This window comes from Rhinopithecus roxellana, chromosome 6 (genome assembly GCF_007565055.1).
Source record: "Rhinopithecus roxellana isolate Shanxi Qingling chromosome 6, ASM756505v1, whole genome shotgun sequence".
NCBI classification, from domain to species: Eukaryota; Metazoa; Chordata; class Mammalia; order Primates; family Cercopithecidae; genus Rhinopithecus; species Rhinopithecus roxellana.
Window position 1 is genome coordinate 156,425,896 of NC_044554.1, and position 26,433 is coordinate 156,452,328.

General features: G+C 40.7%; 1 protein-coding gene across 1 annotated transcript; it reads right to left on the reverse strand.

Moving 5' to 3' along the window:
- Positions 1-645: 645 nt before the first annotated feature.
- Positions 646-16,873, reverse strand: LOC104661436 (zinc finger protein 679). The gene is made up of 4 exons (XM_030932743.1): positions 16,750-16,873; positions 9,553-9,679; positions 8,976-9,071; positions 646-1,681 (listed from the first exon to the last, which is right to left on the reverse strand). The coding sequence occupies exons 1-4, from the start codon at positions 16,786-16,788 to the stop codon at positions 708-710; spliced, it is 1,236 nt and encodes a 411-aa protein (XP_030788603.1). The 5' UTR covers positions 16,789-16,873; the 3' UTR covers positions 646-707.
- Positions 16,874-26,433: the final 9,560 nt, after the last annotated feature.

Below are 26,433 nucleotides of genomic sequence, written 5' to 3' on the forward strand. Positions count from 1 at the left end.
AAGACATTTCCATATTCCTTATTGTAGGGTTTCTCTTCAATATTAATTCTCTTAATGTATAATAAGGGTTCAAGACTAGTTAAAAGCTAAAGCTTTTAACCACATTCTTTGTTTTTGTAGGGTTTCTCTCTAGAATGAATAATCTGATATTGTGTAAGGCCTGAGATGTGCTTAAAGGTTTTGCCACATTTTTTACCTTTGTAGAGTCTCTCTAATATACTCTCTTAGGCTTTGGGAAGCTGAGAGGCAGGTAGATCACCTGAAGTCAGGAGTTCAAGACCAACTTGGCCAACACGGTAAAATCCCATCTCCACTAAAAATACAAAATCAGCCAGTGTGGTTGCATGCGCCTGTAATCCCAGCTACTCAGGAGGCTGAGGCAGGAGAATTGCTTGAACCCAAGAGGCAGAGGCTGCAGTGAGCTGAGATCATGTCACTGCACTCCAGCATGGGTGACAAAGTGAGACTTCATCTCAAAAAAATTTTTTTTAAATAAATTATCTTAGGTTCCTTAAGGTTAAAGGGCTGGTTAAAGGCTTTGTTACTTTTTTACATTTATAAAACTTTTGTTCAATATGAATTATCTTATGTACAATAAAGGCTTGGAACTGATTAAAGGCTTGGCCACATTCTCCACACTTGTAGTGATTTTTTCAAGTATAAGTTATTTTATGCATTATAAGGCCTGAGGGCTGGACTTCATCACGTTACTCACATTTGTAGGGTTTCTCTCCAGTATGCATACTCTTATGATTAGCAAGACTTGAGGACCACTTAAAAGCTTTGTCACATTCTTCACATTTGTAGGGTTTCTCTCTAGTATGAATCCTCTTATGAGTATTAAGAGTTGAGGAGAAGGCAAAGGCTTTCCCACATTCTTTACATTTGTAGAGTTTCTCTCCGGTATGAATTATCTTATGTTTCTTAAGGGTTGAGAGGCAGTTAAAGGCTTTGCCACATTCTTCACATGTGTAGGGTTTCTCTCCAGTATGAATTCTCTTGTGGTAAGTGAGGGATGAGGATAAGCTAAAGGCTTTGCCACATTCTTCACATGTGTAAGGTTTCTCTCCAGTATGAATTCTCTTGTGGTTCGTAAGTGTTGAGGAGCGGCTAAAGGCTTTGCCACATTCTTCACATGTGTAGGGTTTCTCTCCAGTATGAATTCTCTTATGTTTAGTAAGGCTTGAGGACCAGGTAAAAGCTTTGCCACATTCCTCACATCTGTAGGGTTTCTCTCCAGTATGAATTCTTTTATGTTTAGCAAGGGTTGATGAGCAGTTAAAGGGTTTGCCACATTCTTCACATTTGTAGGACTTCTCCATAGTATGAATTATCTGATGTTGATTTAGGTGTGAAACCATACAAAATGATTTGACATACTTTTTACATTTCAAATGTTTCTTTCCAGTATGTCTTGTCTTATGTCTATTGGAATTTGAATATTTACTGAAGACTTTGACACATTTATGAGTCTGAAATATTTTGTTTTGGGTAGTTGACAAACATTGGTTAACTTCATTATAACCTCCCTCTTGCACCTCACACTCACCCATGCTTTTACATTTTTTTACTTGTAAATTCTCATGTCCACATTTTCCATATATTCTCGGTATTACATTTTGGAGTGAATCTTTTATGCCCAGCTCTGGCTGAAGGTCTTGGGTGAAATGAGAACATGTAACTGAAAGACATAAAAATCACAAGTTACTTAACTTACTAGACTCAGATAAATATACTTTACAAATCATAAAATTATATAAGGTACATTAGCAAAGTGGCGTATCAAATTACCACAGGCCACAATTCCTTCATAGGTTTATAAATGTAACAAAACCACAGTGATCAAAATACCTTTGCTGGAAATTTATAAATAAAGTAAGTGTGTGCATCAGGTGGGCACAATGCCAAGAGCCATATATAAAGAGAAGAGAAGTCTGCGACATTCACCCAACACAGTCCTTCCTCATCCCCAGTAGAAGAATATGGTGTCTTTAGGAGCAAACTGTTTTTTTATTATAAAAGACCCGAAAAATACTGGGACCTATATCTTTACTTTTGGCTTATGGGGTCCTTTCTGTCTTCCATGATAGAAAGTGCTGAATGAAATGGTGGTATACTTTTGAAATGACACCTTTAAGTCTTTTGAGATCAAAAGTGAATGTTACAACAGCAGAAAGACTGCAGTCCATGGGCAGAAAACAGGTGTAGAAAGTAGCTACCTACTGGTAAGAAGAAACATGGAGAAGTCTTTTAACTGAAAAATAAATGCAAAATTGCAGACAAGACACATCCTGAGAACATGTTTGAGAGACTCCATGAATCTCTAGCCAAGATAATTGGTTTCAGGCTATGCCAGGAAGCATTATAAAGATCATGAAAGGTAGTTTTATGTTAATGTTTAAATCTCAACCAAAGATTACAATGTATACAAAACATGAGGACAACATGGTCTAATAAAAAAAAATTTTTTGAAAAAGCAACTATAAAAATAAAGAGGCATATATTAATTTTTAAAATATATTTTAAATTTAAAATAAATTTTAAAATACGCTCAGTGAGAAAAATGGAAAACCAGACCCCTAAATAAAATCAGAAAAATAAGAATATCAACAATAAGCTTGGAATAATAAAAACAAAACAATCATGGAATTAATAAATAATAACAAAAAATTTAAAAGAAAAAAATAATGTAAGAAATGAAGAAGCTAAACAAACAAACTAGGATATACACAAAAAGATCCATAACACATATTTAAGCAAAGTTTCAAAAGTCGCTAACCTGAAGACAATCTTGGGAGCTATAAGATAAAAATGAGGTATTATTTATAAGCATAGTTCTCTGAGACATTTGACAATAGAAATCTTGCAGGTCAATAAAGAACCGTGTACAATGGTTAAAGTACTGAAAAAAAATCTTCATGGTGAGAATAAAAAACGCAGCAAAAATGTACTACAAAATAAAGAAAAAATAAAGATCATCCAAAATAAACACATGCTGGAAAAGCATATAAACACTGCATGTGCCCTAAATAAAATGCTGAAAAGAGGTCTTCCACTTAAAATAACATGAAAAAAACACATAATTGTATGAAAATATATAACTTTCTGAAAAACATATGCATATACAAAAAATAAAATTCTGTGGCATTATCGTGATCATGCAGAAAACATTTTTAGTTATTTTTTAAAATTTGAAAGATATAAGTATAAAAATAATCATAAAACATAAAACGATATAATTATCAACATCAATAAGATGTATAGGGTAGATAAAATGAGGACAAATTTTTCTATGCAACTGAAGGCATTTTTTTTAACAGTTTAAAAATTACTGTGGTAACATTTAGAGGTGTTATAAAATCTCCAATGTAGTACAAAGAAAAAATCTTTATAGACACACAAAAGAAAATGAGCAAATTACTAACATGAAACAAAGATTGATATTATATAGTGGTAAAATGAGTCCATTTACTAGGAATCTATAACTATTATGTCTATATGCACATGCATATATAAGATCAGGGCTTCAAAATATATGAAGCAAATATTGATAGAAATGAAGCAAGAAACAAAATAGCAACTTAAGATTATAAACATTAAGACCTCACTTTCAATAATAAATAAAAAATTGAAATAAAAAATCAATTAAAAAAACAGAAAACCTGAAGAACATTATATTGTGTATGAATTCATTTTGCATTACTATAGAAAATAAACTGAGACTGAGTAATTTATAAAGAAAAAGGCTTCTTGGGCTCACAGTTGAGTAGACTGTACAAGATGCATATGCCAGCATCTGCTTCTGATGAGGATATGAGGAAGCTTACAATTATAGTGGAAGGCAAAAAAGATGTATATGCCAGCATCTGCTTCTGGTGAGGATATGAGGAAGCTTACAATTATAGTGGAAGGCAAACATGTCACATGGTGAAAGATGATGTGAGTGTGAGGTGGAAGAGCCAGGTTCCTTTAAGCAACCAGCTCTCATGTGAATTAATAGAGGGAGCCCTCTGTGATTACCAAGGGGATTGTGCCAAGCCATTAATGAGGGATTTGTCTCCATGATGCAAACACCTCTCATTAGGCCCCACATCCAACACTGGAGATTAAATTTCAACATGAGATTTGGAGGGCACAAACATCTACACCATATTATAAAACCAACTAGGCTAAACAGACACGTACAGAACTCTCCAGTCAAAAGCAAGTGGATACACAATATTATTATTTGCACCTGGTATATTCTGTTAGAATACATAGGTCTTAGTAAATTTCAAAAGATAAGCCAGGTGCAGTGGCTCACAGGTGTAATCTCAGCACTTGGGGAAGCCAAAGTGGAAGGATCACTTGGGGCAAGAAGCTTGATACCAGCCTTGGGAACATGGTGAGACCCTGTCTCTACAAATAATTAAAAATTAGCTGGGCATGGTGGGGTAGGTCTGTAGTGTCAGTCACTCAGGAGGCCAAGGTGGAAGGATTACTTGAGTCCAAGAGGTTTAGGCTGCAGTGAGCCAAGACTGTGCTACTGCACTAGAGTCTGGGCAACAAAGTGAGAAACCCTGTGTAAAAAAAAATTTAAGAAGAGCAAAATCATACAGCCTATTTTTTTCTAACCAAAACTGAATAAAGCTAAAAAGAAAAAAGGTAAAATAGGCACATCAAAAATATATGGAAATAAACACACATCTTCAATGTATTCTTGCACAGGTCAAATAATTTAACTTAATTTAATATTTTTGCTTGAGGGTCAAAAAGTTAAGTGACAACTTAGTTGTCAATATAACTCACAGTGGTGAACAAATTTAATATAATCTGTATCAAAATTCCAAAAGTATATTTATTCCTGAAATATTGTTTAAAATTTTTTAAATTTATTTTGAACTATATCTAGAGAAACATGAAAAACAGAGGCATTATACTTCCTAATTTTAAAACATAATAAAAAGCAACAATAACAACAACTGTGGTATCCACACAAAGACAGATAAAGACATGATAGAACAAAATAGGGAGACCAGCAATGAACTCTTCTGTGCATGATCAAATAATCTGCCACAAGGTTGCCATCAGCAGACAATGGAGAAAATATCATCCCTTCAACAGATAATGTTGAAAACTGGATATCTATATTGACAAAATAAACTTGGATGCTTTAATTGCATCATATACAAAAAATATTTTAAACAAAATACTTAGACTGAAAAAAAAACTAATGAAATTCTTAGAAAAAAATATAGTGGAAAGACACGACATTGGTCTTGGCACCATTTTCTTAGACATGCCATCAAAAGCATGAGCAACAAAGAGAAGAACACAAAAATTTAACTGGACTAAACTTCAGAATTTCTGTAATCAAATAACACATTTAATAGAGTGACAATGCCACCCACGAAATGGGTGACAATATTTGAAAATTACATGTGATAAAACTTAATATTGAGAATTTATAAACAACACCTAGAAGTAGACAACGATAATTGAATTACTTGATTTAGAAATGGTCAAGCAGTTTTTTCCAATTCTGTGAAGAAACTCATTGGTAGCTTGATGGGGATGGCATTGAATCTATAAATAACCTTGGGCAGTATGGCCATTTTCACGATATTGATTCTTCCTATCCATGAGCATGGTATGTTCTTCCATTTGTTTGTGTCCTCTTTTATTTCACTGAGCAGTGGTTTGTAGTTCTCCTTGAAGAGGTCCTTTACATCCCTTGTAAGCTGGATTCCTAGGTATTTTATTCTCTTTGAAGCAATTGTGAATGGAAGTTCATTCCTGATTTTGCTCTCTGCTTGTCTGTTACTGGTGTATAAGAATGCTTGTGATTTTTGCACATTAGTTTTGTATCCTGAGACTTTGCTGAAGTTGCTTATCAGCTTAAGGAGATTTTGGACTGAGACGACGGGGTTTTCTAAATATACAATCATGTCATCTGCAAACAGGGACAATTTGACTTCTTCTTTTCCTAACTGGATACCCTTGATTTCTTTCTCTTGCCTGATTGCCCTAGCCAGAACTTCCAACACTATGTTGAATAGGAGTGGTGAGAGAGGGCATCCCTGTCTTGTGCCAGTTTTCAAAGGGAATTTTTCCAGTTTTTGCCCATTCAGAATGATATTAGCTGTGGGTTTGTCATAAATAGCTCTTATTATTTTGAGGTACGTTCCATCAATACCGAATTTATTGAGCATTTTTAGCATGAAGGGCTGTTGAATTTTGTCAAAAGCCAAGACAATCCTAAGTCAAAAGGACAAAGCTGGAGGCATCACGCTACCTGACTTCAAACTATACTACAAGGCTACAGTAACCAAAACAGCATGGTACTGGTACCAAAACAGAGATATAGACCAATGGAACAGAACAGAGTCCTCAGAAATAATACCGCACATCTACAGCCATCTGATCTTTGACAAACCTGAGAGAAACAAGAAATGGGGAAAGGATTCCCTATTTAATAAATGGTGCTGGGAAAATTGGCTAGCCATAAGTAGAAAGCTGAAACTGGATCCTTTCCTTACCCCTTATACGAAGATTAATTCAAGATGGATTAGAGACTTAAATGTTAGACCTAATACCATAAAAACCCTAGAAGAAAATCTAGGTAGTACCATTCAGGACATAGGCATGGGCAAGGACTTCATGTCTAAAACACCAAAAGCAATGGCAGCAAAAGCCAAAATGGACAAATGGGATCTAATTAAACTAAAGAGCTTTTGCACAGCAAAAGAAATTACCATCAGAGTGAACAGGCAACCTACAGAATGGGAGAAAATTTTTGCAACCTACTCATCTGACAAAGGGCTAATATCCAGAATCTACAAAGAACTCAAACAAATATACAAGAAAAAAACAAACAACCCCATCAAAAAGTGGGCAAACGATATGAACAGACATTTCTCAAAAGAAGACATTCATACAGCCAACAGACACATGAAAAAATGCTCATCATCACTCGCCATCAGAGAAATGCAAATCAAAACCACAATGAGATACCATCTCACACCAGTTAGAATGGCAATCATTAAGAAGTCAGGAAACAACAGTTGTTGGAGAGGATGTGGAGAAATAGGAACACTTTTACACTGTTGGTGGGATTGTAAACTAGTTCAACCATTATGGAAAACAGTATGGCAATTCCTCAAGGATCTAGAACTAGATGTACCACAGGACCCAGCCATCCCACTACTGGGTATACACCCAAAGGATTATAAATTATTCTACTACAAAGACACATGCACACGTATGTTTATTGCGGCACTATTCACAATAGCAAAGACTTGGAATCAACCCAAATGTCCATCTGTGACAGACTGGATTAAGAAAATGTGGCACATATACACCATGGAATACTATGCAGCCATAAAAAAGGATGAGTTTGCATCCTTTGTAGGGACATGGATGCAGCTGGAAACCATCATTCTTAGCAAACTATCACAAGAAGAGAAAACCAAACACCGCATGTTCTCACTCATAGGTGGGAACTGAACAATGAGATCACTTGGACTCGGGAAGGGGAACATCACACACTGGGGCCTATCATGGGGAGGGGGGAGGAGGGAGGGATTGCCTTGGGGAGTTATACATGATATAAATGATGAATTGATGGGTGCTGACGAGTTGACGGGTGCAGCACACCAACATGGCATAAGTATACATATGTAACAAACCTGCACGTTATGCACATGTACCCTAGAACTTAAAGTATAATAAAAAAAAAAAAAAAAAAAGAAATGGTCAAGAAAGCTGGGCGTGGTGGCTCATTCTTGTAATCCGAGAACTTTGGGAGGCGGAGGTGGGCAGATCACCTCAGGTTAGGAGTTTGAGACCAACCTGACCAACATGGCAAAACCCCATCTCTACTAAAAATACAAAATTAGCCAGGCATGGTGGCACATTCCTATAATCCCAGTTACTCAGGAGGCTGAGGCAGGAGAAACATTTGAACCCTGGAGGCAGAGGTTGCCCTGAGTCAAAATTGCACCATTGCACTGCAGCCTGGGCAACAAGAGTGAAATTCAGTCTCAAAAAAAAAGAAAGAAAGAAAGAAAGAAATGGACAAATGATTAAACTAAATTTTAATTTAAAAAGTTACACAAATGGGAAGAACTATTTGAAAGGTTGCACAAAATTAATAATTTATAGAAAAATGCAAAACAAAATCACAATACCAAACAAAATTACCTTATATCAACTCGAATGGCCACTATAAATTTTTTCAAAAACACCAACTATGTAGATGATGTAAAGAAACTGATACCTATTCAAGTTGTTGATGAGAAAAAAGATGCAACTATCATAAAAAGTATCATGAATGTTCTTCGAATAATTCTAAATGAAATTATACAACACAGCAATTCTATTTATGAATCTATATCTAAAATATGCAACATAGTAAAATGAAGACATAAGAGGTATCCTGCTTGCATATCCCCCCACAGTAAGTCTCATAACCCAACCTCTAAATAAATAAATAAATACATGGATAAAAATTTAAAAAATTATAAAAAAAACTTTAAACTATATTTCAAGAGTATAGTAATGAAAATGGAATGGCGTGTGCAGAAAAATAGGCAACCACAAATGAAACAGAAACTACTATTCTCACACATTTTAGACATGATGCAAAAAAAATTTTTAATGGTTTAACAGAGTTTCTCAAAAATATGCAGATATTAGTGTACTCCAAAAGCAATGGAAAAGCAGTTTATGCAGTCCCTGATAAGCCACAAAGAAAACTTTGGCTCACACTGTGAACTTGAAGAAAGATTACTGAAGTGAAAGCAGAATCCACAGAGAATTTAAAAGCATGGGGCAGAAGGTAACACTATCTGAGAGCAAAAGTAAAAAATGACTCGGGCTTCTCAGAATCTCTTTCCATGGAAGCACATCTCCCCAAACCACATTTTAAGGACTGGCTTCCTCCTTGATTTGTGTATCTCTCATCTGTGTCATCTGCTTCATTCACTCTCACTTACCTGGGTGTTTGGATACCATCTCATTTCTCTTTATATTCCGAGGCTCTTTATTTTGCTCCAGACAGGTGATCAAGTCGGGCTTAGAGACAGCAATACCTGATTTATTAAGAAAAAAAAGTAAAATAAATCTTGCTGAATTCTTTAATTACCAAATTAGTATTATGCTTAGTAAAGAGGATATACTAGAAAATTCTAGAAAATTAATATTGGTCATAACAGAACTTTTTAACTATTTAGAAAATATTTTAAATGTGTAGGTCCTTAATTTCACTACTGAGTACTACTGAATCAAAAATTGGTGGCGGCAACTGAATTCTAAGGCATGGGCAACGCTATTTTATGCCACATTTTTGGAATTGTCACTAACCTTGAGCGAAAGATACATAAGCTCAGGAAAGGGAAAAGTTCAGGTCAAAATAAAACGTCTTGAAGAATTTGTTCTACACCAATGAATCCCCAAGATTTTCTTAAAATCGGAGAGCTAAAATTCATTCATGCAAAGCAGAAATTACCAAAATCATCTTAGAAAAGAGAGAAAGGTAATATATTAGGAATTGTGTATCGAAGTTATCCTCACCCAGGGAGACCAGGTTTCTGTAGTTCTCTAACATCACATCTCTATATAAATTCTGCTGAGCATGATCCAGGCATTGCCATTCTGCCAGAGAGAATTCTATAGCTATGTCTCTGAATGTCAACAGTCCCTGAAAAAAACAAAAACAACAAAAAACATTCATGAACACACAAACACTCACCACATAGCCATAGGCAGAGATTTTTATTTGACTCAAGTTAAAAAAGAGAGTAAAAAGAAGTGGTTCTCACTTATAAGAGTGACTAAAATTGTTCAATAAGACAATTTTTAACATGGAAGTATGCTCTAACTCTGAGAAGAGAGGACAGCATAAGATCCACAATACCACAGTAGCTTTGATACTTTTCTGTAATTATAAAATTAAGGGCATCAACATGGACGTGTCCTTCTTTTTTCTTGTTTTCCTCTTTTTTTGACTGAGTCTCACTCTGTTGCCCAGGTGGGAGTGCAGTGGCATGATCTTGGCTCAGTGCAACCTCTGCCGCTTGGGTTCAATAGATTCTCCTGCCTCAGTCTCCCGAGTAGCTGGGAGTACAGGCACAGGCCATAATGCCTGGCTAATTTTTGTATTTTTAGTAGAGACAGGGTTTCTCCATGTTGGCCAGGCAAGTCTTGAACTCCTGACCTCACGTGATCCACTCACCTCAGCCTCCCAAAGTGCTGGGATTGCAGGTGTGAGCCACCTCGCCCAGCCGGACATGTCTATTTTTTGAGTGCTATATTTACATCATACAGAATAAGTTGTGTATACTTCTCAGATAAAACAGTCATTATGAGTTGGAAGGTACCTCTTAAGTCTTAATCCCAGCTAATAGAGAGGCTGAGGCAGGAGAATTGCTTGAACCCGCAAGGCGGAGGAGGTTGCAGTGGGCTGAGATTGTGCCATTGCACTCCAGACTGGGGGACAAGAGTGAAAACTCAAACAACCAAAACAAAACAAAACAACAAAAAAAGAAGGCTATGCTATACAGAAAAAATTTTTTTTCAGAACCCCCAGACTATCATAAAAATAGCAAGAAATAATTGAAACAAACTCATTAGGTATAAACAACACAAGCAGAGAAGTAAACATCTGCAAGTTCTGAACACATGGTATTCCAAAAGGCAGAGTGGACATTGCTTTTTTTTTTTTTTTTTTAGACAGAGTCTTGCTCTGTCGACCAGGCTGGAGTGCAGTGGTGCGATCTTGGCTCACTGCAACCTCCACCTCCTGGGTTCAAGCAATTCTCCTGCCTTAGCCTCCTGAGTAGCTGAGATTACAGGTGTGTGCTACCATGCCCAGCTAATTTTTGTATTTTTAATAGAGACGGACTTTCACCATGTTGGTCAGGCTGTTCTCAAACTCCTGACCTTGTGATCCACCCACCTCAGCCTCCCTAAGTGTTGGGATTACAGGTGTAAGCCACCACGCCTGGCCCAGACACTGCTCTTGATCTGCAACATGCTCACCTGAGAAAAAATGATTTTTTTCTTTTCCTCCTCTTTCTCTGAAATGTATTTTCAGATAAGATGCTCTCGACATATCAAATCTGCATCTTGAGAATGTCTTTAAAGCACAACCTATTCACCTGCTACCATCACACACACCCACGGGCAGAAAGACCGAGACTTGCTGAAAACACTCACCCATTTTTGTTGCGTATAACTGAAAAGATTTGAGAGCAATGACAGAACAACAAGCTTCTCCATAACTATTAAAGTATAAGTTTCTTTTTCCCTGCCCTCCCGTATCAGACATCAGCAAATTTCTTTACATAATGGCAGCATGAACTGCACTGACCTCCTCCTACCAAACGGAAACAGGGCAGGCAGTGCAGCCTTCCTTAGATGCGAAGGTTGAACTAAACTCTCCTGAATGTATCTTGAATCCCTCAAGTGTATAAGTTACTTGGTAATCTCGGCCCTGCTTTATGCAAAGTGATTCTTCAGGATCCAAAAGGGTCCAGGAATGGGCTTTTTCAACAAGTCCCCTGTAAATGCTGATTGTGCTTTCCCAGACACATTATTAGCATTAGCAAGAGAAAGCAGGCACAGCAAAGAGTCCCTTACACCCGCCACGTCCGTCACAATACAAATACTTCTGGTACAAATAAAGACAACCAATCTCCACCCTGAAATATTATATTTTTTGTTGGCTTTTTTCAGTTTACAGAGAAAACAGAGGCAGCAATGTCTAGTAAGTCTGCACCTGGGAAACATGTACACATGTACTAATAAAATGTTTATTAAGCAGGTACTATGTGCTCAGGAGCATGTCACAGAACGCTACTGGGAATAACACATAATGTGATTTAATTTTCATAGCACTCTGGGAGTTGCTACTAAGTGTTGAATAATTTTTAGCATTTAGATTAAGAGCACAGCAGTTTTATTTCTTCTTATGTGTCTCTATCATTAATTTTTAAAAGAAAATGTATAGAACAATAAATCAATATAAAAAACATCCGAAATGATACAATTACATAAGAATTGAATAATCAACTTCCAAATGGCTATTTTGTAAATAATGAAATTAAGGCAGAAATAAAAAAAGTTTTGAAACTAATTAGAGCTGAAATACAACATACCAGAAGCTCTGGGTCACAGCTAAGGCAGTGTTAAAATGTATAACACTACACATCCACATCAAAGAGTTAGAAAGATCTCAATTTACAAATCTAACGTCATAATTAAAAGAATTCCAAAAGTAAGAGCAAACTAACTTCAAAGCTAGCAAAAGACAAGAAATAACCAAAATGATAGCTGAAATGTAGAAGGTGAGACATAAATAACCATAAAAAGTTTAATGGGCCAGGCACAGTGGCTCACACCTATAATCCCAGAACTTTGGGAGGTCGAGATGGGCAGATCATGATGTCAGGAGTTTGAGACCAGCCTGGCCAACATGGTGAAATCCCGTCTCTACTAGAAATACAATATTAGCTGGGCGTGATGGCGGGCACCTGCAATCCCACCTACTCAGGAGGCTGAGGCAGGAGAATTGCTTGAAACCAGAAGGCGGAGTTTGCAGTGAGCCGAGATTACGCCACTGCACTCCAGGGGTGAAAGAGTGAAACTGTCTCAAAAAAAAATTCAACAAAACCAGAAGTTGATTCTATGAAAAAATTAATGATAGATAAAACACTAGATTAATGAAGAAAAAGAAATAATTCATATAAACACAATCAGACTAAAAAGTCCAAAAACAACAGATGCTTGTGAGGTTATGGAGGAATGGAAAGCTTATATCCTGCTGGTGAGCGTATAAATTTGTTTAACCATTGAGAAAAACAGTTTGGCAATTTTTCAGTAACCTGAAAACAGAATTACCATTTGACCCAGCAATCCCATAACTGGGAATATAACCAATGAATGTAAGTTATTCTACCATAAAGACACATGCATGCATATGTTTATTACAGCACTATTTAAGAAAAACAAGACATAAACCTGTATGTCTTCAGTGGTAGACTGGATAAAGAAAATGTGGTACGTACACACCATGAAATATGATGCAGCTGTAAGAAAGAACAACATCATGTCCGTTGCAGCAACATGAATGGAGCAGGAGACCGTTATTTTTAGAAAACTAGTGCAGGAACAGAGAATAAAATACTGTATGTTGTCACTTATAAGTGGGAGCAAAATAATGAGAAAACGTGGACGCAGATAAGAGAACAGACGCTGAGGCCCACCCAGTACAGGGTGGAGGGTCAGAGGATGAAGAAAATCAGAAAAAAAAAATCCGTTGGGTACTATGCTTAGGTCCTGAGTGATAAAAGAATCTGTACACAAAAACTTCATGATACTTTTACCTATATAACTTGCACATATACTCTTGAACCTAAAATAAAGGGTAAAAGAAAAAAAAATTCGGCCGGGCGCAGTGGCTCACACCCATAATCCCAACCCTTTGGGAGGCTGAGGCAGGCAGATCACCTGAGGCCAGGACGAGACCAACCTGGCCAACATGGTGAAACCCTGTCTCTATTAAAAATACAAAAATTAGCTGGGTGTGGTGGTACACACCTATAATTCCAGCTACTCAGGAGGCTGAGGCAGGAGAGTCTTTTGAACCTGGGAGGTGTAGGTGGCAGCAAGCCAAGATCATGCCACTGCACCCCCAGCCTGGGTGACAGAGCAAGACTCTGTCTCAAAAAAAAAAAAAAAAAAAAATTCATGGGTGGGAAAGAGTGCAAGGTCAGTGGTAGGACTGGTTTGTGCTACAGTGCTCCACATGGAGCTATACTCTAATTTAGTCCTGTGTCCATGCAGGCAGATTAGACCATGATCAAGTGGTATGGACCCCTACATTAGTGGAGGAAACAGGTGCTACTGCAGATTCAGTGTCTGGGGTTGAGGATATGCCAGGAAACTTGTAGGCACTTTGGTTGGATTTTGGCAAAAAGCACTAAAAACAAAAGCGCTGTGGTAGAATTCTTGAGGGTGGGGCCTAGTCCTGGGAGGGGTGTGGACGCATCAATGTCTAGTGGGTCTGTCTGTGAATGGGTGAGAATCATGTGGTGGCAGCTCTGAAAGGAGGTCAGTTATCACAGTTCCTTTTCTCTAAGTTTTTAGTTCCCTTTCACCCTGAGAGGAGACTTAGAATCACAAGACAATGTGCAGTGTGACAGCCTGTGTGCAGGAGAACAGAGCCTCCCCTTACCAGACACCCAGAGTCCCCCTCCAGGCCAAGCCTCTGTAATATCTCTTTTCTGACACCTGGGATTACAAACACCTGTCACCACGCTCGGCTAATTTTTGCATTTTTAGTAGAGATGGGGTTTCACCATGTTGGCCAGGCTGGCACCAAGCAATTTTTTAACACCAACTTGTTGTCTAACATTTCTATCCTGATACCACCCAGAGTCGGCACGGACCATAATTCAGAGCTCAGTGTCACCATATCGCCCTCACTGCACGCGCCTGTCACAAATCCCAGGGACCCATCTATGCTTCTCAGCTACTGTCTATAAATTGGGGACTCCCATAATGTCCCTCAAGTTCAATAATTTGATAGAGATACTCACAGAATTCTGCAAAATCCTGTACTTATGTTAACCAGTTTACTACAAAACATGCAACCAAGAAACAGTGAAATGGAAAAGATGTATAAGACACAAAAAAAAAATGTTGGGAAAGATGGGGTATATAGCATCCGACCTCTGCTTTCTTCTTATGTGAAATATTTATAAACGGCAAACTTTTTTTTACAAAGCATTGAATGGCACTTTTTAAGTGTCATCCAATGACTTTTAAAAAAATAATTAGTGTAAGAACTGTGTCTGAAACATACAAGAAAGGACAAATAGGTAATAATGTGAGTTAGAAAAGTTGGCATTTTGGAATGTCAGATGGAACTGGAAATTTAGTATTTTACTGCAGGCCAGTTAGTCTGTGAGAACAGGGAAATTGACTCAAGACCTTGTTTAAGACACAGTTGAGGCCCAGCGTGGTGGCTCACGCCTGTAACCCCAGCACTTGGGAAGCCAAGCAGGCGGATCATCTAAGGTCAGACGTTCGAGACCAGCCTGGCCAACATGGCGAAACCACATCTCTACTAAAAATACAAAAAGTAGCTGGGTGTGGTGGTATGGGCCTGTAATCCTAGTTACTCAGGAGGCTGAGGCAGGGTAATTACTTGTACCAGGGAGGCGGAGGTTGTAATGAGGCAATATGGAGCCACTGCACTCCAGCCTGGGTGACAGAATGAGGCCCCGTCTTAAAAAAAAAAAGAAAGAAAGAAAGAAAAAAAAAGCACAGTTGAAAAATGCAGGCTGCCTGCAATAGCCTATTCCTGTAATCTTAGCACTTTGAGAGGCAAAGGCGGGCAGATCACTTGAGGCCAGGAGTTTGAGACCAGCCTGGCCAACATGGCAAAACTCTATCTTTACTAAAAATACAAAAACTAGCCGGAATAATAATAATAATGCTATATAATCCCAGCTACTCGAGAGGCTGAGGCAGGAAAATCACTTCGACCCAGGAGATGGAGGTTGCGGTGAGCTGAGATCTCACCACTGCACTGCAGCCTGAGTGACAGAGCGACTCTGTCTCAAAATAAATAAATAAATAAAAATAACAGCAAGGGAAAGCCAGTTTCCTGTGGAGTGTAAAAATATTTAAACAGTAGGCAATTAGACTAAGGTGGATTGACTTTTCTCGGCTCTCACTTAAAAAAACAAAAATCTAACTCAAATGTATCTCTGTGGCCGGGGCGGTGGCTCACGCCTGTAATCCCAGCACTTTGGGAGGCCGAGAAGGGCAGATCATTTCAGGTCAGGAGTTCGAGACCACCCTGGCCAACATGGTAAAAACCCGTCTCCACTGAAAACACAAAAATTAGCCGGGCACGGTGGCGGGTACCGTAATTCCAGCTACTCGGAAGCCTGAGGCGCGACAATAATTGAACCCGGCAGGCAGAGGTTGCAGTGAACCGAGATAGCGTCACTGCACCCCAGCAAGGGCAACAAAGTGAGACTCCCTCACAAAAAAAAAAAAAAAAAATTGCATTTCTTGGAAATTATTACATTGAAGAAAAAAATTCAGGCCTAGTCAACCACAGACTGCTAATTAATCTGTGATGACATAACCGATAAATATTCACCTGGATCTTACAAATAAGGAAACTACATAACTTTACCAAAGCAGTTACTGAATTTGGTTTGCTTCATCATGCAACTTATAACAGACTTCTTCAAGCCTCTCCCATGGACCACAACCCATAAACCATAGCTGGGCGCTCTATGATTCTTGAATCACATTTTGATCAAATTGTCTAATATTTTTACAGTGACTCCCATACATTTCTAAAAGGAAAAATGAGGAACTAAGGACCTCAGGGACCACAACTCTTTCCACTTACGAATCCCACACCCTGAGTCAGGATTCTCCCCTGATGACTTTCCCACCCATGCACAATCTGGGTGAGATGAGGCGCTGGGAGTGCAGAGCTGCCCAGAGAGGGCTCCAGCCCAGGGCAAAGCCACTGCAGAGGAAAAAGAACTCCCAGGGTCCCAGCCGCTGGCCCAGGCACCATATTATGTCTGGAGGGGACTAAGAGCCCACCTGGGCCAAGGAGGATTTGGGTCCTCAGACTCCAGAGCCAACTGCAAGGAAGTTTGGGTCCTGCTACAGCCACTTTCAGCCGGTTCCAACCAGCCCCCAGCCCTCTCTCACGATGACAGACCCACCACTCACCATTTCTCGGCTTCCAGGGTGTCCCGGTCTTTTAGCCATAAATCTGCGAATACCTGCAGGACAAAAAGCCACAGTGGCTTGGCCTCTAGGAGCAGAGGAAGCAGAGCAGTGAGGAGAAGAACTGGAGCTCTGGACGCAGAGAAACACAAACGACCAGGAAAATTACGGAAGCGTCCTGTTCTCTCCCACTGCATGCCTGATTGGACAGTTTCTAATCCACTGCCCCTGATTGGATTAGGTTTCAGGACCCACCCTTCATGCCCTGAGTGATGAAAAATGTGATCAGACACTGGGCTAAACCAAGCAAAAAATAACAGGTTAGACTGCAACCTTTACAGCCAAGGCTTCTTCCCTGATCTGAGACAGGCCAACCCTAGAAGACATTTGCATTTAACTTTGCATAAAACGTAATATGCATTTATAAATGATATATAATATAGTTATTCATAAACTGAAAAAATATGACAATTATTTTTAAATTTCAGATTTTATGACCTTCCTTACTGCGGATCCTTTGCAGTGACATGGTTTGGCTCTGTGGCTCCACCCAGATCTCATCTCAAATTGTAATTCACGGCAAGGCGTGGTGGCTCAGGCCTGTAATCCCAGCACTTTGGGAGCCCGAGGCTGGTGGATTACGAGGTCAGGAGTTAGAGACCAGCCTGCCCAATATGGTGAAACCTCGTCTGTACTAAAAATACAAAACTTAGCCAGGGTGGTGGTGGGCGTCTGTAGTCCCAGCTACTCAGGAGGCTGGGGCAGAAAAATCGCTTGAACCCGGGAGGTGGAGTTCGCAGTGAACCGAGATCGTGCCACTGCACTGCAGCCTGGGCGAAAGAGTAAGACTGGGTCTCAAAAATAAATAAATAAATAAAATAAAATAAATTGTGTTTTCCATATGTCAGGGCAGAGACCAGGTGGGAAGTGATTGGATCATTAGGGGGGATTATCCTCATGCTGTTCTTGTGATAGTAAGGGAGCTCTCAAGATACTTGATGGCTTTAAAATGTGGCATCTCCCCCCGCACATGCCCCCATCCCCGGTTCTGTCTTTTTCCACAAAGTAAGATGTGCCTTACTTTCCCTTCACCTTCTGTCATGGTCATGATTGTAATTTTCCTGAGGATTCCTCAGACATGTAGAACTATGATTAAATTAAATCACTTTAAAAAAATTACTCAGTCTGAGGTATTTGTTTATAGCAGTGTGAAAATGGACTAATACATCCAGGCAGCCTGAGATTTCACAAAGGAGGCAATCCTCTGCAGTAAAATATGAGCTACATGTAAATTTTGAATTTTCTAGTAGCCAAATATTTAAAAGAAAATAAAAATGATAGAGCTGGGCTCAGTGGCTCACGGTTGTAATCTCTGCATGTTCAGAAGCCGAGGTGGTGGACCACCTGAGATCAGGAATTCGAGATCAGCCTGCCTAACATGGCAAAACCCCATCTCTACTAAAAATACAAAAATTAGCCGAGCACGGTGACAGACACTTGTAATCCCAGCTACTCAGGAGGCCGAGGCAGGAGAATCGCCTGAACCCAGAAGGCAAAGGTTGCAGTGAGCCGAGATTGTGCCACCGCACTATGGCCTGGTGACAGAGCAACTCTGTCTCAAAATAAAAAAGAAAGAAACAGGTGGAATAACAGGTGGAATTGATTGTAACAATTTAATCAGCCCAATATATCCAAAATATCATTTTAATATGTGATTAGTATGTAATGGTTTATAAAGCATATACATTTTTAAAGCTAAATCTTTCAATGTAACCTTGTATTTTACCTTTCCAGCACATTGCAGTTCAGACCAGCCACATTTCAGCACTCTGTGGCCATGTCAGAGGCATTGCAACTGCATCTGGAATAGGTGCTGGGTAAAGTGGGGCTGAGACCTACAGGACTCCTTTTCCATGAGGTCAGGCATTCTAAGTCACAGGATAAATAGGAGATTGGCACAAGATGCAGTTCACAAAGACCTTGCTGATAAAACAGTTTGCAGTAGAGAAGCCACAAAAATCCACCAAAACCAAGATGGGAATGAAAGTGACCTCTGATTGTCCTCACGGATCGTTACATGTTAATTATAATGCATTAGCATGCGAAAGACATTCCCATCAGCACCATGACAGTTAACGAATGCCATGGCGACATCAGAAAGTTACCGTATATGGTCTACAAAGAAGAGAAATACTCAGTTCTGGGAATTGCACATCCCTTTCTTGCAAAACTCATGAATAATCGACCCCTTGTTTAGCATATAATCAAGAAATAACTAAGTATTTTTAATTGAGCCGTCCACACTGCTGCTATGTCTAGGAGTAGCTGTTCTTTTATTCCTTGACTTTCCTAATAAGTTTGCTTTTGCTTTGCACTGCAGACTCGCCCAAAATTTTCTTCCTTCCTTCTTTCTTTCCTTCCTTCCTTCCTTCCTTCCTTCCTTCCTTCCTTCCTTCCTTCCTTCCTTCCTTCCTTCCTTCCTTCCTTCCTTCCTTCCTTCCTTCCTTCCTTTCTCTCTCTCTCTCTCTTTCCTTTTCTATCTTTTGACAGAGTCCCGCTCAGTCGCCTAGGCGGGAGTGCAGTGGCGCCATCTCGGCTCACTGCAACCTCTGCCTCCTGGGTTCAAGAGATTCTCCTGCCTCAGCCTCTGGAGGAGCTGGGATTTCAGGCGTGCGCCACCACGCCCAGTTAATTTTTGTATTTTTAGTAGAGATGGGGTTTCACCATGTTGGCCAGACTGGTCTCAAGCTCCTGACCTCAAGTGATCCACCCACCTTAGCCTCACAAGTGCTGGGGTTATAGGCATGAACCACCACTCCCAGCTCTGCATTCTTTCTTGTACGAGATCCAACAACCCACTCTTTGGTTCTGGATTGGGACCATTTCTGGAATCTTCTTTTCAGTGAATCACAAAGGGATGATACTAAGGAAACCCCTAACCTAAAGGAAATAGACAGAATCATCAATTGGCTACCTTTTTGTAAGTGGTGGCGTACCCGGGTATGGAATGGGATTGGGTTAGTAGCCCAATTTAGGGGAGTTAGAGTGTCTCCTAAGACAATTAAGATAAAAGATCCCATTTAATAAAAGGCAAGAACACTTGACGAAACTTGTGTTTGAGGCACACCTTCAAAAGCTTAGAGTCTTTCCTAAGATTTAGGGGGTTAGAGGCCCCTCTCAATGAAGTCCCTCTCAGCTAAGATTAGATTTGGCATTATGGAATGTTAACCACTGTTGCCTTTGTGTTTGTTTGCTTGTTTTGAGATGGAGTCTCGTTGTTATTGCACAGGCTGGAGTGCAATGGCGAGATCTTGGCTCACTGCAACCTCCACCTCCCAGATTCAAGTGATTCTGCCTCAGCCTCCTGAGTAGCTGGGATTACAGGCACCCATCACCACACCCAGATAATTTTTGTACTTTTAGTAAAGACAAGGTTTCACCATGTTGTTCAGGATGGTCTCGAACTCCTGACCTCAGCCAATCTACCCATGTCGGCCTCCCAAAGTGCTGGGATTACACGCATGAGCCACCGTGCCCGGCCTTGTCTTTGGATGAATCTGCCTTGCATTTTTTGCTGATGGCTGTGGCTGACAGAATTGGCGAGTACAGGATCATGGAACATGTGGAGCTTTTTCCTCCCTAAAGTGGGAAACTTGAGAGCAGATGGGACTGTGAAAAACATTCTTTCACAACCAACAAGCAATCACCTAAACTTTTGATTCAATGCATGGGTCTTTCTCTAGCTTTCCTGAGCTCCTCAACTTTCCTGTCCTACCATAAGCAATGTTGTCTCTCTTTCTCTCTCTCTCTCCTATCCTTTCTGTTACTCTGGGCCACCATCTTCCTCAAAGATCATATGTTGGAACTTCTGGTCAAAAGTCCCTGAAACAAGCCGGGCATGGTGACTCACTCTTGTAATACTAGCACCTTGAGAGGCCGAGGCAGGTGGATCACTTGAAGTCAGGGGTTCAAGACCAGCCTGCCAACATGGCAAAACTTTGTCTCTACTAAAAATACAAAAATTAGCCAGGGTGGTGGCGGGTGCCTGTAGTCCCAGGTACTCAGGCGGCTGGGGCAGGGAGAATTGCTTGAACTTGGGAAGCAGAGGTTGCAATAAGCTGAGATCGTGCCACTGCACTCCAGCCTGGGAGACAGAGTGAGACTCCATCTCAAAAAGCTAAAAAACAAAGAAACGAAAAAGAAGTCCCTGAAACAAACAACAACAAAATGGATGAAGTTTCCCTCTTGTTTTATGTTATTGGGAGCTTGACCTTGTAGCCATGTGGCAGTATTTTCTCTTTGTTTCTACCATCCAGCATATAGAAAATTTGAAATTTATGTTATAGTTATCCATAAAAGTGATCTTGAGCAGTAAACAACCTGTTGACTGATGGAGGCTTCTTCTGGGAGATGCCAGTGGAGCCTGCTCAGCGCTGTAGCTCAGTAGCTGGGCTTTGCTGTCTCACAGTGGCAGCCCGAGTTCAGGGTTCAATTTCTGGCTTAGGAAATGAGTCCTTTGTGATTTGATATCTGTGTGAATATTTACTGATTCTCTTTCCCTCCACGAACCATCCTGAATTTTCCTTTCTCTGAGCTACCTTTGAAGATTCTAGATTTTGTAAAAACTGCTTGCCATCTTTTTGAAAATACCTCATACACTTGTGGTTAGGTTCACAACCGTAGTTAAAGCTTACTGGTTTCAGGAGGCTGAGGTTGCAGTGAGCCTTGTTTGGCCACAGCACTCCAGCCTGGGCGACATAGAGAGAATCCACCACAAAACAAACAAACAAACAAATAAAAATACAACCTTTTGATTTCAACTGGGAGGTTATGTTAGTAAAGTTCAAAAGTCAGAAATATTGGCAGTTTGGCATGGCTAAAGTCAAGTAATTAGAGAATTAAATAAATTTTTTAAAAAAGAGCATCACGGTTAAAAGTCAGCTTAATTATTATTATTATTTTTTTTTTGGGGGGGGATGGAGTCTTGCTCTGTCACTCAGGCTGGAGTGCAGTGATGCAATCTTGGCTCACTGCAACCTCTGCCTACCGGTATCAAGCAATTTTCCTGCCTCAGCCCCCCAAGTAGCTGAGATTGCAGGTGCCCACCACCACACCTGGCTAATTTTTGCATTTTTAGTAGAGACCAGGTTTCACCGTATTGTTCAGGCTGTCCTCAAACTCCTGACCTCATGATCTGCCCACCTCGGACTTCCAAAGTGCTGGGATTACAGGCTTGAGTCACCATGTCTGGCCCCAAAGTCAACTTAATTAACTGCAGATAGTCAAACTCTAACAGCCTGGAAGTCCTTGGAAAAAACAGAGGAGGTGCCACAATGTGCATTTTGGGTGCAACTCACAGGAGGTATTCACTCTGATCCTGAAGTTGGGCATGTGAGAGATTGTAAATTTTTATCTCTGGAACTTTTCACAAACGTGATTGTGACCTATACCTTCACTCAGTATCTGACTGATTTTTCTCTTTTGCCTAGGCCCCAACTACAGTTTAGATTGTGAAATATACTTAGGTTGAGCAACTAGATAATGTGACTTTCCTGCCTGGGCTTTGCCCTCCCGGGGTGTTGTGACATATTTCTGAGCCAATCACAGGCGATGTGACTCTCCCTTTCTGCCTGGGCCAGTCCACAGGGGTTACTGTGAAATATCTTTAGGCCCATCACCTTTGTTATGTGACTCTTTTTTGCCTTGAATCTGTTTACAGGAGAAATGGTTACATATCACTGGGCCCATCACCTAGATGGTGTGACTGTCTTCTACCTGGAACATGTTTACAGGGTGGATTGTGACATATTGCTTTTCCTAGCACCCAGGAGATGTGACTTTTATTGCCAGGACCCTGCCCATAGTAAAAATATTGACCTATCGCTGGCCCAGCACCTAGTTGATGTGACTCTCCCCCTAGTCTTTGCCCACGGGTGGGATGGTCACACATTAGGCCCAGCTCACAGGTGTAGTGAAGACTCACATATGTGAACCCAGCCAATAGAAGAGATTTTAACTCTTCTAGCTAGGCTTAGAAAAACATGTAATGATCTGGGCCTTCTACATGTAGAAAGATCACACAATATATCACCCTAATGCATATTCTATAAAGTCTTTGGGTGATCTAAAGAGTGTCATCTCAGGGTCCAGCACAGAGGTAAAATTGTGACTCTTATAGGCACACCCAGCTGACAATTAAAATTGTCTCCCTCACACACTGACAAAACTTACTGGTGAGGTCCTGACTCTCATATGAGGATGCAATACACAGTTAGAATATTGACCATGCAATGTGGATGTGGCCAAAGGTCAGGTGGTGAGTCACAGCTGGACCCCGCTTACAGGCCCAGTGGTGACTCTTATACTCGGACCCTGCTAATAGGAGAGGTGTTGACTCTCATAGTTGGGTTTAGGCCAAAAAATAAAATTCTGGCTTTTCTACTTAAAAAAAAATCACAGGTGATTACAACACACATGCATATTGTGTAAAGCCCTCAGATGAGACAGAGAGTGTTATAATAGGACCCAGCACAACACTGAGGTTGTGAGTATTGTATGCACACTCAGCTGACTGTTAAAATTATCACCTTTACGCATGGAGAGAGCAAAATATTTCCTGAATCTCACTGATAGACACAGTCCACAGTTGGATCATGCCTGTCACGTGTGGACTGAGCCGCAGGAGGGATGTTGACCAATTTCTGTAACCAGATTATAGGAACAAAGATGGCTCCCTTACCTGGACCTAAAAACTAGAGCGATGTTGACTCTCAAGCCTGGGCTTAGGGCAATGGGCATGATCCTACATTTGGGATTGTAACAAAGGCCTGAAGGTCTCAAAGCAGATTGTGAGTCTCACATGTGCCATAGAAAACCCGCAGGTGGTACAGATAGTGTCATAACAGGGACCGGCAAACAGGTGAGATTCTGACTCTTGTTTGCACAACTGGCTGACAGTAAGAATTGTCACCCTGTCACATGAACACAGCCTTCGTAAAACATCCTGAATCTCACACTCAGAGGCAGTCAAACGTTGGAATTGTGACTCTCATACGTGAATGCAGTCCACAGGTAGGGCGGTGACTCTCACACCAATATCCAGCACCCCTGTGAGGCTGTGACTCCCCTACTGGGACACTGTCTATAAGTGGAGTTCGGGCTCTCATGCACAGAGCCAGTGCACTGTTGAGATTGTGACTCAATTACTTAAACACATATCCCAAGATATGTTGACTGTCATAAATGAAGCCAGCACATTTGTGGGGTTTAAATCTTATTCTTAAACCTTTCTGCAGGTGTGACTGTGACTTATACCTTTTCCCAGCATCTGATTAATTTTACTCTATTGTCTGGGCCCACTGTGCAGTTGAGATTGTAACATATACCTGGGCCATGCACAAAATTTATGTTCCTCTTCTGCATGAGCCCTGTCCTCAGGAGAAATTACAATATATCTTAGAGCCAATCATCAAAGTGAAGTGACTCTCTTTTTCGGCCTGGGTCTTGTCCTTAGTTGGGAATGTGACATATCACTGGACCTTTAACACCAATGATATAACTCTTTTTCCTGGGGTTCTTATTACAGAAGGCATTGTGACATATCTGTAGACCCATCACCTAGGTGATGTGACTCTTCTTTCCTACCGGAACCCCGGCCCCCCAAGAGGCATTGTGACGTATCACTGGCCCCAGCTTCCAAGTGATGTAACTGTCCTGCCTTGGCCCTGCCCACAGGGGACATTGTGACATATCACTGGGCCCAGCACCTAGGTGATATGACCCTCCTGAATTGTCCCTGCTCTCAGGGAAGATTTTGAAACCTGCTCAAAGTGGCAATTGTGACATATCTCTGGCCAACACCTAGGTGATACAACCCTTGAGCCTGGTCTCTCTCCACAGTTGGAATTGGGAAATACACATGGGCACAGCTTACAGGTGGAATGATGATTCATACCTAGAGATATATTGACTCTTGTAGTTAGTCTTACAGCAAAAACTTAGGTCCTGAGTCTTCAACTTGCAGGATGGTCACAGAGTATTATGACTTGCACATTGTACGAAGCCCTCAAGTGCTATAAAGAGTGCCATAACAGAGCCCAGCACACAGGGAAATTGTGGCTGTTGTATGCAAACTCAGGCAAAAGTAAGGATTATCATCCTTCCACATTAACAGAACCCACTGTTGAGGTTCTGAATCACACACCAAGAGCCAATGGAGTTGGAACTGTGAATCTTATACATCAATCCAATCAACAGATGAGATGATAACACCAAGTCCAGGATTTAGAACACCTGGGGGCTGTGCTTCCCCTATCAAAACACAGTCTGTTGGTGAGATTTGGGCTCTCATGTACTGATTTAGTTCACTGTTGTGATTGACTTGCATAGCTGAACTCAACCCACAAAAGGTGTTGACTTTTATACCTTTAGCTGGAAATGTCCCGGATTGTGAATTTCTGCTATGGACTGGGTCCAGGTATGAGTTCCATTGCTGTTCCTGTTAGCTGGGTTCAAAAATCAGTCACTATCTCACCTGTGGCTGCATCTACATATAACAGTCACAATTCCAACCCTGGATTGTGTTTGTGTGTGAGACTTAGGACCTCACCAGTGAGCACTGTCTATGTGTGAGGATGACAATTCTATCAGCTGGATGTGCATATGACAGCCACAATCTCACCTTTGTTCTGGGTCCTGTTATAACACTGTGTCACATGCTGGCTTCATACAATATGCCTCAGTATCATAATACACTATGTCCTTTATTTAAGTAGGAGACCCAGACTGTTGTCCCAAGTCTAGATATCAGAGTCAAAATCTGTTCTCTTAGCTGGATCTAAGTATGAGAGTCATCATCTCACCTTTGAGTTGTGACCATGTATATGTCACAATTTCACCTGTGGGCAGGAACCAGACATGAGAGTCATATCACCTGGGTGCTGGGTAAGTGATATGTCACAATTCTTACTTTGGGAAGAGTCCAGGCAACAGAGGAGAGACACATCACCTATACAATTGGCCCAGTGATGGATGAAAATCTTCTCTGAGAGCAGGGCCCATTCAGGAGAGTCATATCACCTAGCTGCTTGGCCAAGCAATATATCACAATGCCCCCTTTGCACAGGGCCAACACAGTACAGTTCCATGACCAGGGAGCTGGGTCCAGCTATATGTCACAATTCCTTTTGTGGAAAGTGTCCAGTTAGAAGAGCAGAGTCACATCACCTAGGCGATGGGCCTAGAGAGATGCCACAATGCCACTTGTGAGCTGGGCCCTGGGAGAAGAATAACATCACCCGGTGCTGGGTCCAGCAATATGTTCTGATCCCAACTGTAAAAAGGTTCCAGGCAAGAGAGGAGAACACAACCATCACGTTGATAAGCGATGAGATATTTCACAACCCCCCAGTGCACATGTCCCCAGGCAGAAGACTCGAATTACCTTTTTACTTAGGCCAGTAATGTCACAATGCTTCTTCAGGGCAGGGCACAAACAGATAGGACAGTCATATCATTAAGTGCTAGGCTTGGTGATATGTCATAACCTTACCTGTGGGCAGGGTCCAGGCAGGAGAGAAGATTTACATCACCTAGGTGCTCAGTAAAGAGATATATTACAATTCCTCTGAAGGAAGTGGCCAGACAAATAGTCACATCACCTAGGGGCTTGGCCCAGGTATGAGTCAC

Coding starts and splice junctions, on each gene's coding strand:
- LOC104661436 (XM_030932743.1), bottom strand. CDS start 16,788: ATGGCTAAAAGACCGGGACACCCTGGAAGCCGAGAAATG. Junction 9,680..16,749: donor ACCCTGGAAGCCGAGAAATG/GTGAGTGGTGGG, acceptor TGTTTTTTTCAG/GGACTGTTGACATTCAGAGA. Junction 9,072..9,552: donor CAGAAACCTGGTCTCCCTGG/GTGAGGATAACT, acceptor TTAATAAATCAG/GTATTGCTGTCTCTAAGCCC.